Source organism: Cornus florida, unplaced genomic scaffold (assembly GCF_030987335.1).
Source record: "Cornus florida cultivar Cherokee Brave unplaced genomic scaffold, ASM3098733v1 CherokeeBrave_3.0.0_Hap2_Chr03, whole genome shotgun sequence".
NCBI lineage: Eukaryota > Viridiplantae > Streptophyta > Magnoliopsida > Cornales > Cornaceae > Cornus > Cornus florida.
The window spans coordinates 3,320,813-3,335,079 of NW_026775573.1; the positions used below are offsets into that span (position 1 = coordinate 3,320,813).

Here is a 14,267-nt window from a genome sequence, read left to right on the forward strand (position 1 = left end):
TTTGGGAACTGTAAACCTAGTCGTAAAAAATTTCTCATATGGTGGATTGTTTCTAACTAAGCTAGGTCCCGTAAAAATTTGGCGTCTCTGTTCTACTTTACTTTTTATTTGTGCATTATTGTGGATGTGATGAATTAATTTGAAATACGGATAAGAACTAAAATTCAAATCCAACCCCCCCAACAACACACCAGGACTAAGTCACCGCTCCTACTGACACATAAGAGCCTTGAGTAACGATCTCACAGTTTAACAAGTTCAATTATTTAAAGAGTATGCCTTGGATTTAAAATTTTTTAATTTTTAACAAAATGCACAGATTCACTTGAGAGCCCTATTAATGATTGCATTTAGTTTCATAATATTAAAAAATAAAACAAAAAGACCAAAATTTAATTTTTGTATATATTAAAATATAACACTTTCGGCATCCCTTGTTTCATCAGCAACAGCTCCCACAAGTCCGCCACACAACTCCCCTACTTCAACAAATAGGTGAAGGGGAAGTCCAAACAGCCGGATCTGTTTGAGACCTTTTTCTCTAAGGACGCCGCAACAACCAACCCTAAAAGACCATACATCGATCCGCAGGGTTGCAGATCCCCATTGACGCCGGCCTTCCTTCAACACACGTTGGGCTTCGACCTGAGAAGGAAACCTAAAAAGGAGCAGCAAATCAGATAATGGAGTAACCCCCACTCCACAGGACGTATTCCATGCTCTCGCAGCCCATTCCTCCACACGATCACAACCCCCAACTTCCTTGTCAAAACACCCGACCAAGCAAGATGAGAGAACGGATTTCCTCCCTGCAACGGACTTCCCGTCGATGTACAAAGACGGTCCTCGATGTGGAACTGCCGACCTCACATTTCCAATTGTTGAAATTCTTGGAATCCTTGCAATCTCTAAATAAGATTTCATCACGAACGAAAACAACAAAAAAAAAAAAAGAAAGAAAAGGACAAAGTCACTATCGCCCCTAGTGGGGCGACATCATCTTACTTGGATAATTTTAAAAAAATTCCACTAATTATATGACCTTATGAAGAACATATCCAAAGCCCAAGAAATCTTTATACTCCATTAGGCTACATTCTTTACATTAATGACATTCAAGAAGTTAGAAGAATGCAATACATCTTTCTCAAGTGAGACTGACAGAGAACCATCAAAATACTTGCAGGAGGGCCTACCGATGGTGTCAAAAGCCTAACTCTGTGATGGAAGATTGGAAGATACTAATTACAGGAACTTTTGCCATGCATCATTTACTAAATAAATCTCAAATACTGATACCATTAGTTTTTTTCTTTTTTTTTCCTAAATCAGTAGCATGAGTTAAATTTAACTTGTATGAAAATGGTAGATTTGCTGGCCATTCATGGATGTGATGTATGCAAGAATATAAGGAACCAGGTATTCCATATGTTAAGCAAAATATTGTTATGTTGTAAAATGACTGCCTGTTAATACATACCTTCAATTTTGGGTGCCACAGTTCCAAGAGTCAGTTTGCTGAACTTCAAGGAAGTAATCCCTGGAGGTCGATACTCTTCCAACAGAGGTTCAACAGATTCTTTTATTATCGCCGTGGCGGCCTGAAAATGAAGACAACAAACATTCTTAGGATTTCTTTCTGGATTGAAGGGTGGGGTAAGTTAAAATTTGAACCATTGAAGTGAGAACAAGAGGACGGCTGGAAACCCAAATAAAAATGAAATAGATTACAGCAATGATGCACTAATAGATCTAATGATCTAATCAGATATTAGATGATGTCAGAAAATTCCTCTAAGCAAGAATTTATTCATCAAATTATCCCTTTATTTACTTATCAAAAAAAAAAAATTATCCCTTTATTTAAACCTTCTACACACTGCACATATATACATGCAAAAATAATGTTACTTACAATAGATTTGCAATGAAATTAAATTCTAATGCAAGGCATATTGTTGATGTTTATGTTGTTTCCTCTTTTCTCTATTCCTCTAACTTCAAGAATGCAGCACCCCCTTAGTGGACAATTTCCATTTCGAAAATGAAAGCAACAACCAATATACAGACAATATTACTCTTGCTTTGGGGAATGAAATGATACAGTAGAGGCCACATTCCTGACAAGGGAGGTAAGCGTAATCTCTGAAACATATAGGAGGTCCATGTAACTTCACTTCTCCTCAAAGGAAGTCGGTGTAATTAACTCTTTTGCAGCATGAAATGGGGGTAGAGGAGGATGAGGTTTTAAGTGAATGAAGGCTATAATGCAGTGCTTTATAGAAGTATAAATAGGTAATATTTATAGAGCAATTTATAAAGAAAGTTTGCAAGAACAATTATAAATATCTCATTGAAAGAAGACAAAAAATAATGTACAATTTAAACAGTGTAATAATATCTAATAACCACAGGAAATACGTTTCTGCTATTATTATTAGTTATTTGTGTTTTGAGATTGGTGGGCAAGGTGCCACCAGAGAATGCCAATCTTCAGTAGGACCAGAAGGATCATTCACACTATCCCATTAACATTTCTTAAAGCTAATAAATATCATGTATCTTATACTACTAATTATGTGGATGATAAGCGCTGAATATTTTGCATATTCGAGCCCTCAAACTTGCACTTGTTAATGCCTTAGTAATACCTATATCTCGGTTCTTATGTTTGTTTTCGTTTATTTACTATTTGTAGGTCTTTACCCGAAGAGACGGACAATTCTATGGATTTGAGCTTACAATGGTGTTCCCGATGCTTAAGGAGATGTTCCCGACCTTCCGAGTCGATTTAGGATTCAACTGGGAAGATTTGGAGGAAAAAGTGCCCTAAAGCTCGAGCTCAGCTCCCTAATGCTCGAGCATTTCCAAAAGCTCAAGCGTTAATTCTCAATGCCCAAACACTTGTCAAAGAAAAGGAAAAAAATGGCAAATTGTTCATATGCTCGAGCATTGCCATCAAGAGCTCCAGCGCAGCCATTCAAAGCTCGAGCACTCTCGAGCTCAAATCCTCCTGTGAAGATAAAAAGACGCCACACAAATCTCGGAAAATGGCTCGAGCTTAAGTTATAAAAGCTCGAGCACAAGGGTTGAAAGCTCGAGCACTCTCAAGCATAATTGTACCTGGGGAATACCAAAAGACGCCGTGTTTTCTTGGATAAAATAGCTCGAGCAGAAGAGTCTAATGCTCGAGCATAAACCTCAAGCGCTCGAGCATTGCCTTTCAATGATCGAGCACAAGCCAAAGCTTGAGCACTGAAGATGAAAGTTCGAGTACAAGACACTTAGAAGTTTCCAAAAGTTGCGGGAAAGTAATGATTCTCTTATACTTTGTTTCCTTATGGGCCTAATTGTCCCCAAAGGCTGTAAAACCCATCCAATAGGGATTGGGACTTGATCTCCACTATAAAAGAAGATGAGAAGACACAAAGAGAAGGTCGTTGTCGGCTTAGGGTTTTGAAAGTTCTCAATGAAGATTGAAGAAGATGATCTTAAGAAGAATTGCAATCCATGGAGAAGATTTCTGCAACAACAACGATGCTATCTCTCATTTCTATGAGTAACTAAATCATCTCTTAAGGCATTGATGTAACCCTAAACCGAGTAGCATGGTTTGATTGTTCTTAACTTTGGGGGTTTTCTACGACTTATGTATATTGATTGCATGATTGTGAGCAACTGACTTAGTTGTACTAAGCAATTGGGTTTTTAATAATTAAAATCATTTTTAATGAAATTAATCTCGTCTTAGAATTTATCTTGTTATAATTGAAATCAAACTTCATCTATTTTATGTGATTATAGGAGTAGTGATCATGCAATGGTACTTAGGGAAGACGGGTTGCACTACACCATATATTATAATAGTTAGGTACACAATTCGTGCCAACCAAAGATCGGTTATGGCTTAATGTTTATTCATAATTATTCTTTTTAATTGAATTAAAATGTGCTTGTAGTCATTCAATTCCCGAATATACATAAGAGTAAATTCCCCGATAAGTTGAGACAATTGACCATAGTACAAGGTTAGCAGTGAAGTCAAGCCCCAAGTCCTTCTTACCTTGATCTTATTCTTTGAGAATTTAGTTTAATTTGTTTTCAAAATTGCGTTAGAAATAAAGATATCACAAAATCATCTTTCATTTAAATCAAATAGGGATTAATTTTATACTTGACAATACCATCACGATCCTTGAGGTTCGACACCCTCAATATAGCCCTATCTTACAAGGATTCGTTCTATTACGAGTGGTATTGTATAATTGACACACAAAAGTAGATCATATAAAAATAAGCAGAGAAGCTTACATCAGAAACATATGGCCACAGTTTGCTCAACTACTTATTCAACCATTTCACCTGAAAGAGAGAGCCACAAAAAGAAAACAGGGCATTAACGTGATACATTCACTACCAACAAAATCAATTTAACTTCACGGAATGAACATCTCTTAAACCATTTCATAAAGTAATTCATTTAGGCTTCGCAACATCTTTCACCATTCGTGCTTAAAAACATATATTCTGTGACACTCCAGCTTTAATGAAATTACTAAAGACAATTTGGTGAACTGTACAAAACATTCATCATTGTAACAAACCAATATTAGACACTGCAATGTTCAACAACCACTAGATCTGATCCGAGTGAGATCATTATGATAATAGTAGCTAAAATATTGGAGGCAGACTAAATAAAGTATATGGCCATGATTGTGTAGGAGAAGATAAAAGGGAAGGGGGTAGAATTCCATTCAGAGCTTCAATAGGTAACTGAACAGACAAAAAATATGCTAACCTGTTCATAAACAGGGAAAATATCCATTCAGGAAAATTATCACCACAAATTTTCTTCAGGTCATCTCTGTTGAGGGACCCAAGGTGTTTTATATCAGCTGTCTGTCAGACAAATGAAAAAAATGACGAATTTACACTGTTATAATAAGCAACAGTCATCCAAAAATGAATGCATATCTCAAAATAAAGAAGTATTTGCTTAAAATTAAAGCAACAACAACTAAATCAATTTTGCTAACGTTATATTTGCTAGATAAACTATTAAAAACTACAAAGTATGAGCCCATCTAATGTACATGGCCAGAAAAACCCTAATCAACAATTCTCTGATAATGGTACTTCTGCAACAGATATGGAGTCAGCAATCAGATAAGAAGGATTGATCAAGCAATATGAACAAGAGAGTCATAACTCATAAGCAATAGTTGCATAACAACTGGTACTAGTCATGGACTGAAGAAAAAAGCAGGTCAGAAAGTCCAATAAAATTCATTCTGTATGCAACTTTCACTAATTTTCTCCACCGTCGCCTAGTCCATTTTTTAATGAGTAATAATTTTTTCTGAATTTCTTCTCATAAAAAAGAATTTACTTGTTTTACATTTCAAAGCATACAAAACAATATCTAATTTTTTTCACATGACTTTCCAACATTTTCCCTCCATAAGCAGATATTTTGTGAGAGATTTTATTCAAAATGACTTCATCCTCAAGTTTGAAGCATGTTCTTTCATCAAGTGTTACTGCAACATTCAGAGGTTATTCTTTCCGGTAACTGTTAAATGACAACAATACAATCTAAATTTCCACAGGAAATATATTTTAATCTTCAAAGTGATCATCAGAATCTAATGGCAAATCCCAATTCACAGGACTCTCCATTCACTATATTATGACAAAAAAATCCCTCCTCCCTTTTTGATATTGAATTGCTTCCTAGAGATATCATCAAATACTTGAGGTAAATCCAGTCAAAAATAGTTTAAATCGATATGTTTGCTGCATAAACCTCTTCTCATGGAACAATCCTAAAACAAGTATCTTTTTTAGTTGGCAGATCAACCAGTGCAGCAGCAGTTGGCTTTTTCCTAGTCCAAAATCTATGAGCGTCACATCTATTGCTCAAGTCTTATATTGCAATAACAATTTAATGTACTGCATACTCTTGTCTAGAAGAATGGCAAGAACTTATGCAGTCAAAACAACAATTAATCCTAACTGAGGTGGTAAAGAAGTCCCAACAACAAAGATTTTTGTCACCCAAAAAAGATCACCTCTGGGGAAAAAATTCAAACACGTTTCTAGGTCCATTTTATTTCCTGACACTCTCTTGGCATACGAAAAATAAAGAAAGTCTTGGGCAATCCATCACTATGTATAATTATCAATTTTGTCTTTGAAGTAACAGCGACAAATATACTCCTGATATTGAACCATTGCATTGCAAGCAATGGAAATAGGGTACAATTCTCATCACTCACATAGACGACTTAACTGTGAATCACAAAAATCTCAATTGAACATAAGTAAAGAACATCACAAATTGATGAAAATTTGACTAGAAGTAAACAAAAATGACAGATTGATAGAAAATTTTGATGAGAGAGAGTAGAGATAGACAGTCTATATAGATATAGATATAGAGCAAAATTGTCACTGATAATTATATCTTTGCGATTCGTTTGTTGCTTCGATAACTCATCATATGACGCCAACCAGCCATCAACACGATCCCGACGATCGTCCATATGAGAATTCCAAAAATCAAGCCCATTTTCTTGATTTATCTCAGCGGAAGAATAAATATAATGCTAACATGCCTGTAGAATGAAAAAAAAAATGGAGGGAGAACATTATGACATACCATTATCCATAATTAATATTGTACAGAACTGGAAAAACCGAATTTGTTTGTGTTTTTTATTCCAATGAAGAGTATAAAGATAGGAGAACAGACTGTGAAAGAAATTACCACGAACAAAGCATTTAATGAATTATGTGAGAATTATGCAACGGCAGCAACTGCTGGTACTTCCAATTGGTCACATGAGGTAAATCTGACTTGTTCTGCTCTTCATCAGCCTGTGCATCACCAGTATCAGGAATATAACCAGCTAGCTTCATCTGTTGAGCAAGAATTTTCAGAAGTAGATAAATTTCCTTCTTTTGAGGATGTCTTCTGTCTTTCACCATGAAATTATGCACCTGACCCTGAATTTCAATCCAACTGCATCCTGGTTGCTTAATAATACCCCGCTGCCTCATAAGCTTCCTAACTCTTGTAACATCCCTCCATCTTCCAAGCTCAGCATACATGTTTGAGAGGAGAACATAGGGACCAGAGTTTTCAGGATCAATCTCTAGGAGCTTCTCGGCTACAAACTTACCTAATTCAAGGTTACCATGAATTTTACAAGCAGCAAGCAAAGATCCCCAGACAACACCATCCGGCTGCATTGGCATGGATTCTATCAACTTCTTCGCTTCATTGAGGCAACCGGCTCGACCAAACAAATCAACCATACATGTATAATGATCCTTCATGGGTTCTATACCATGCTTCTTGCTCATTGAGAAGAAATATTGGCGCCCCTCTTCAACCAGCCCCGTGTGGCTACAAGCACATAGAACCCCAATCATAGTGACATGGTCTGGTTTCTCTCCAGATATCAACATTTCCCTGAACATTCCAAGAGCTTCAGTCCCATGTCCATTTTGTGCATACCCTACTATCATGGCATTCCATGAAACCCAATCTCTTTCAACCATTTTCTCAAATACCCGGTTCCCATCTTCAACCGATCCGCATTTCATGTACATATCTATTAGAGAGTTCCCCACAAAAATATCAGACTCTGGTCCAGACTGAAACCGAAATCCATGCTTCAAGACATGAGTGTGAGCCTGCCTACCAAGCTTCAGATCAGCTAAATTTGAACATGCATTGAGGAGATTACCAAAGGTGTAGTGTGTAGGCCAAACAGATTCCCTCTTTAGGAGGCGGAAGAGTCCTAATGCCTCTTCATTCTCCCCATTCTGTGTATAGCCTGCAATTAGTGCATTCCAAGATATGACATTCTTTTCTATCATCTTTGTAAACATTAATCTTGCAGCTTTCACACTTGCCACTTTTGCATAACCACTCACCATGGAGGTTTCGGACACCACATTCCTAGTTGGCATCCTATCAAAAACCCATCTAGCTTCATTAATTTTACTGCATTTTGCATACATGTCAACCAATGCATTACATATAACAACATCATCCCTAAATTTTTCAACTTTCACAATCCGGGCATGAATCTGCTGACCTTCTTTGATTGATGACAAGCTTGCACAGGCGCTGACCATACTGGCAAGCGTGAGCTCATCGGGTTCAAGCCCACATTCCATCATCCTCACAAAGATCTTTATAGCTTCATCTGCTGGACCATTTTGCTCATAACATGTTATCAAGCTATTCCATGTCACTATATTCCGTTCGTTCATCCCATCGAAAACTTCTTGAGCACAAGCCACACTCCCACATTTAGAATACATATCAACAAGTGCAGACCCCATATAAACATCCAATAAGTACGGAGATTTTGATATTGAAGCGTGGATCTGGGTACCCATTTTTATATCCGCTAAACCCGAACAAGCACTAAGAGCACTACCAAAAGTGTATTCATTCAGTACAAAATCCTCCCTATGCATCTCAACAAAAAAATCAAGGGATTCCTTAAAGTGATCATTCTGAGCCAACCCTGAGATCATTAAATTCCGAGAGCACTGATCGGGCTCAGGCATCAACCGAAAAAGCCGCACCGCTTCGTCAAGAGAACCCGATTTTGTTAATGCACTTAAAACCGAGTTCCAAGTGAAAGCATTCTTTTGGGGCATCCGATCAAACACCTTGCGTGCATCGTCCAAACAGCCACACTTTCCGTACACATCTATCAACCTATTCTGGATGAAAATTTCTGAGAAAAACTGAGACTTTATGATGCGGGCATGGACACGACGGGTGTCCCGAGCTGACTTTGAGCGGAGACATGTATCCAATAGCTTTGCCAAGGGTGATGAGTTGAGGAGAGAGAGGTCACCAACAACTTGTGTAAACAGTCCATGTCTTTTCATTCCATAATCTCATGATATAATAGTTCATTGAACGATGAACATAGCCAACATATCATTTGAATGAACCATGTTGATCTGACAGATTGAAACATCAGAAACCTTGGCACTAATTCTTTCACTGTACATCAAAACACTCCATCTGCAACGTGGACCACCAATCAGCTTTTGGGTAATTATTAAATTTGGGCACAAAGACACTTCCAATTTTCACATTTGCCCAAACTCCTCAACAAAAACAACAACAATACTGCCCAATCCTCCGTTCACAAATCAGCAACCCAACAAAACTAAATCACAGTCCCAAATTTAATTTTTGTCTCAGTTTAACTCAACAACAACGTCACAGTGTATTTCATTCAAGTCCCACAGTACAAATTTGTTCAATTTCAGTCCGTAATACGATACAATGACCTAACAACTCCAAAGATGAGTGAATTAATCTGGCAGGTCAAATCAAGCTTCATAGTTGTTGGTGTTGGCCCCCCCCCCCCCCCCCCCTTCTTTTTTCTTTTTCTTTTTTTTGTCTTTCTTCTAATGATTGGAGGTCCAATTATAGCTGAAAAAGGTATATTCGAAGTTGTACACAATTTTGTATCTGTTAACACATTATTGAGAGAGTTGGAATAAAAAGGGATATGTTCTTTAACCCCTCAAATAGAATTTTTGCTCCTTTTTTTTTATTTAGAAATAATAATAAGATAGTAATTATACAATTTGCTCTTTTTGACCAGTGTAACAAAAATATGCACTTCCCTTATTTTTCTGTATATTTTTTTCCCAAATAAGAGTTTACTAGATCATTTATTTTTTTCCTTCCCTATTTTATTTTTGCTTTCCTTCCTTATATATATATATATATATATATATATATATCTGTGTGTGAGTGTGAGTGTGAGTGTGTGTGTCTAGATTACTAAATGGTCATAGGCCATATCATGATTCCATTATTATATGCATTGAATAATAACTTTGGTCTGCTTGCTTGCTCATGGAACCACAGTTACAGGACATAAGTTATGAGGTCATCTGTGATGGCTTTTGTCCATGAATGTCTAACTAATCTTAGGTTGTTTAAGCTAATCCATCCCAATCCCTACATAATTAATCTCGGGCTGCTATGCATGTAAAAGACAGTGACTGATTATAAAATATACAAGGTCAAGCAAAATGGAACAGAACACTACCCTCAATCTACCAATTCAGGTACTTAAATTAATTGCACAATATGTCATAAAACATCAAAGTTATGGCGGTAGTTGTTTATGTTATAAAAGATAATGAAACAATGACCATCATATATATGCATAATCAATACATGGTTGTACATGACCAAAAGCATTAAATTGGATAAACAAAAATTCCTAATTAAGTGGGCTTAAACGGACACATTACAGTGGTGCGAGACAATTCTTAACAAATTGAATATAAATTAAAAGGTATTTAGTAATACTAAATAAATAAATATATATTTATTATATTGTATGTTATATTAATTATTTATTTTATTAGATTAATTATATTAATTATTTATTATGTAATTTATTTAGTTGCATAATTATATGATGCACCATTTTATATATTAACAACCCTTCATCTCAAATAATTAGACCTAGTTTAATCTAAATTTAACTAGTTGGAATATGTATTAAAACATTCAATCTGATAATTTAATAATTTTATAAATTAAATATGAATTGTGATCAATTTGGTTACAATCTATTTACAAGCCTTAATAGGGTGCAACCATCACAAGAGTCATAACCTTTTTATAGCTAAATTTTAAAATAATTTATTGCCACACATAAATAATTATTAATTTTTAAATGCATTAAGAATTAAGTTTCCTTTAATTTATTGTCACAACTGAATAATTAATTTCTTGGTCATCTTCTAGATAGATTTAGTCAGGAGATGACCGTTGTAATCATACTTGCTCTTCAGGAGGTCCATTTTTTAATTTTATTTTTATATGTAAAGTTCGAATCGAATGAAGTCATTCTCAAAAAAAGCATGAAACCCAGCCCATGCCAAGCCCACAACGTTAGGCGCCGCCGAAGTCTTGAACAGCTGAAACCATTTGGGCATAGTCCTGAGTTCCCAAAATCACAGCCCGGCCGGCCCTTTATGCACTCTCAAACAAAGCATTATTTTGTAAACAAGGGCTTCACTTCTTTATTTAAATTTGAGTAGTAATTTAGAGACCAAATTAAATTATAATTTCTTAAATTTTTAATAAACCCCTGAAAAATGAAATTAGGGCTGCAACTCAAAGGATTCCAAATACAATGGATGTTTTTGAGTCTATTGACTATTAATTTCAAATTACATTTGTAGATATCAAAATAATAATTGGTCATGTTTCATTTATAATAGTGTGTTTGTCTTCTTAAGAATTACAGTAATTAGTGGCATCTTAACTTTTATCGAGTACTTTCGAGTGCTTGTTTGCTTCCCAAACATTTAATTTGAATCTCAATGATTGATCAGATTTTAATCATTTTCCCGAATAAGTGTAAGTTCATTAGATAGCCAGTAATGCTGCATTTGGTGTACAATAATGAAATTGAATTGTCATTCTTATTATATTGTTGGTTATAAATATGAAATGCGTAGGAATAAAATGATTATTGTCATTCTATTGTTTGGTTTAACTAATTTAAAATTTATAATGGAATAAATTTCAAATTGAGTTTTCCAAAATATCCCTCGTAATAACAAATGAATTAAATTAACAAAATGACACTCTTTTATAATTTTTTAAAAATAAATTGTAATTTTTTAACTATTTCCAAGCAATCTCTCAAAATTTTAACATCAAATAAGCAAGTATGGTCCTCCACACAATAAGAAAATGATCATGCAAATCAAAACAACTCTAGAATCCTGGCAGTAGTGGATGGTGGTGGAGGTGGAAAGCAGTAGTGATGTAGGTGGTGGTGATGGTGTTGGAAAGCGGCGATAGTGATGGAAGACAGTAATGGTATTGATGGAAGGCGGCGGTGGTGGTAGAAAAAGATATAGGTGGAGGTGGTGAAAGCCAATGGAGGTGACTGTGGTGGTGGTGAAAGGCAGTGGAGGTGGAGGTAGCGGTGGCGGTGGTTGAATGTGGTGGTAGTAGTGGAAGGCAATGGTGGTGGTGGCGGTAGTGGAAAGTGGTATCGGTGGAGGTCGTGGAAGCAGTGGCGGTGGTGCAAGGTGGTGGTGGTGAAAAACTGTGATGGTGGTAATGGAAAGCAGTGGCGGCGACAGTGGTGGTGGTGAAAGGTGGTGAAAAGTGGTGGAAAATATCATTCCTAAATCAAATAATTATTTCATTCATATTATTTAGAAAAACAAGTTTTTTTAGTTGACTTTCAGCTTGGCATTTTTGCATATGGTGTATATATTATTACTAAAATAAATAAAATAAAAAACAACATATCTATACTATTATCAAATGTGTAAAGAGTTTCAGTATTTCATTATTTCAGTATTTATTTATTAATAAAAAATATATTTATTAATTCATATATAACTCTAAAAATTACTTAATAAAATTCAAATTACAAATTACCTAGTAAATCTATATTATTATTAAAAGAGTTTCTATGAAATAAAATAAAATCTAATTAGACAAGAATATATTTTAAGAAAATAAAATAATTCATATAAAACTCTACCACAAATTACCTATTTTATTTTTAATAAAATTCTATCACATTACACAAAGATATAATTAAAGAAATTCTATAAAACTCTAACACAAATTACCTATTTATCTATTTATTATGAGTTTTTAATAAAAAAAAATCTAATTATACGAATATTATTAATATAAAAAATTATTTATTAATTGATATAATAAAAGGAAATCTAATTAGATAATGATATATTTGAAGAAAATTAAATAATTTATATAATACTCTACCACAAATTACTTATTTTATTTTTAATAAAACTCTATCACATTAGATAAAGATACATTTAAAGAATTTCTCTAAAACTCTAACACAAGTTATATATATAAAACTCTAACACAAATTATACATTTATCTATTTATTATGAGTTTTTTAATAAAAGGAAATATAATTATACGACTATTATTAAAATATATTTAAATAAAATAAAATAATTTCAATAAAACTCTACTACAAATTACCTATTTTCAATAAAACTATATCACATTAGATAAAGATATATTTAAAGAGTTTCTATAAAACTCTAACACAAATTATATATTTATCTATTTATTATGAGTTTTTAATAAAAGAAAATTTAATTATACAATTATTATATATATAAAAAATTATTTATTAATTGATATAAAAAAAAATTAAAAGAATTTCTATAAAACTCTACCACAAATTACCTTTTAAATATATCATTGTCTAATTAGATTTCCTTAATGATACATTTTAAGAAAATAAAATAATTTAAATAAAACTCTACCATAAATTACATTTTATATTTTCAATAAAACTATATCACATTAGACAAATATATATTTAAAGAATTTATATAAAACTCTAACACAAATTACCTATTTATCTATTTATTATAAGTTTTTTAATAAGAGAAAATCTAATTATTTTATTTGAAATTCAATCAAGAGGGCACATGTCATCAAGCCTATAAATAGAGGTATAAAGGAAGGAAAAAATGAGTGAAGTTGAGAATTCTATAAATCTCTATAAACCAGAGGGACCCTTTCACCTGTGAGATCCTAATTCTCTTGTTAGTAGAAATTGTTTGAACTAAATATTGCCATTTTACTATTCTTTTAGGCGCAGTCCCACTTCATTAGGCAGTTGGACCCTGAGTTGTGTATGGTTATGATTTATATTATTGGATTCTAAGATGTGTTGACCATTTACCACTTTGTTGGAGATATATAGTATATGTAGATTTTAGTGTCTTTGCAATTTTTCCAATTAAATTGAACTTTGCGTATGTAATTTACATCACTCACATACTCACACTACTACCTAATAAAATTAAAACTACAAATTACCTAATAAAATTCAAATTACAAAAATAGTTTTTATAAAAATAGTTTCTATAAAACCTTTGTCACAAACTAAGTCACATAGAGCGGGAACGGGAGAGCGGCATATTCCAAAAAATCTTAGAGCGGGTGCGCCGCATTATAAATATATAAAATATTAATTTATAATAATAAATATATGTTTTAAATAAATTTCATGCAAATAAGAAGACAGAATAGTGAATTAAATATGCACAACCAATATAACATACTTTATAAAAATGCATAAATTAACAAACATGACAATCAAACAAGTTGTTTTATAAAAATAAAAACATAACAATGAATAGGGCATAACAGAAAAATAAATATTTAAAAGTA

The 14,267-nt window shown here is 33.7% G+C and overlaps 1 protein-coding gene across 2 annotated transcripts; it reads right to left on the bottom strand.

Annotated features, from left to right (window-relative positions):
• Positions 1–266: 266 nt before the first annotated feature.
• LOC132299082 (pentatricopeptide repeat-containing protein At2g13600-like) lies at positions 267–9,407 on the bottom strand. 2 transcript variants are annotated; one of them, XR_009480011.1, is made up of 6 exons: positions 6,773–9,407; positions 6,458–6,620; positions 4,802–4,902; positions 4,312–4,362; positions 1,481–1,601; positions 267–908 (listed from the first exon to the last, which is right to left on the bottom strand). XR_009480011.1 is itself a non-coding variant. In XM_059795531.1 (2 exons), the coding sequence occupies exon 1, from the start codon at positions 8,920–8,922 to the stop codon at positions 6,787–6,789; it is 2,136 nt and encodes a 711-aa protein (XP_059651514.1). In that variant the 5' UTR covers positions 8,923–9,407; the 3' UTR covers positions 6,317–6,620; positions 6,773–6,786. The 2 variants fall into 2 exon arrangements, 1 of the variants encoding a protein (XP_059651514.1); XM_059795531.1 differs by lacking the exons at positions 267–908; positions 1,481–1,601; positions 4,312–4,362; positions 4,802–4,902 and having other exon boundaries at positions 6,317–6,620.
• Between the last annotated feature and the right edge of the window lie 4,860 nt (positions 9,408–14,267).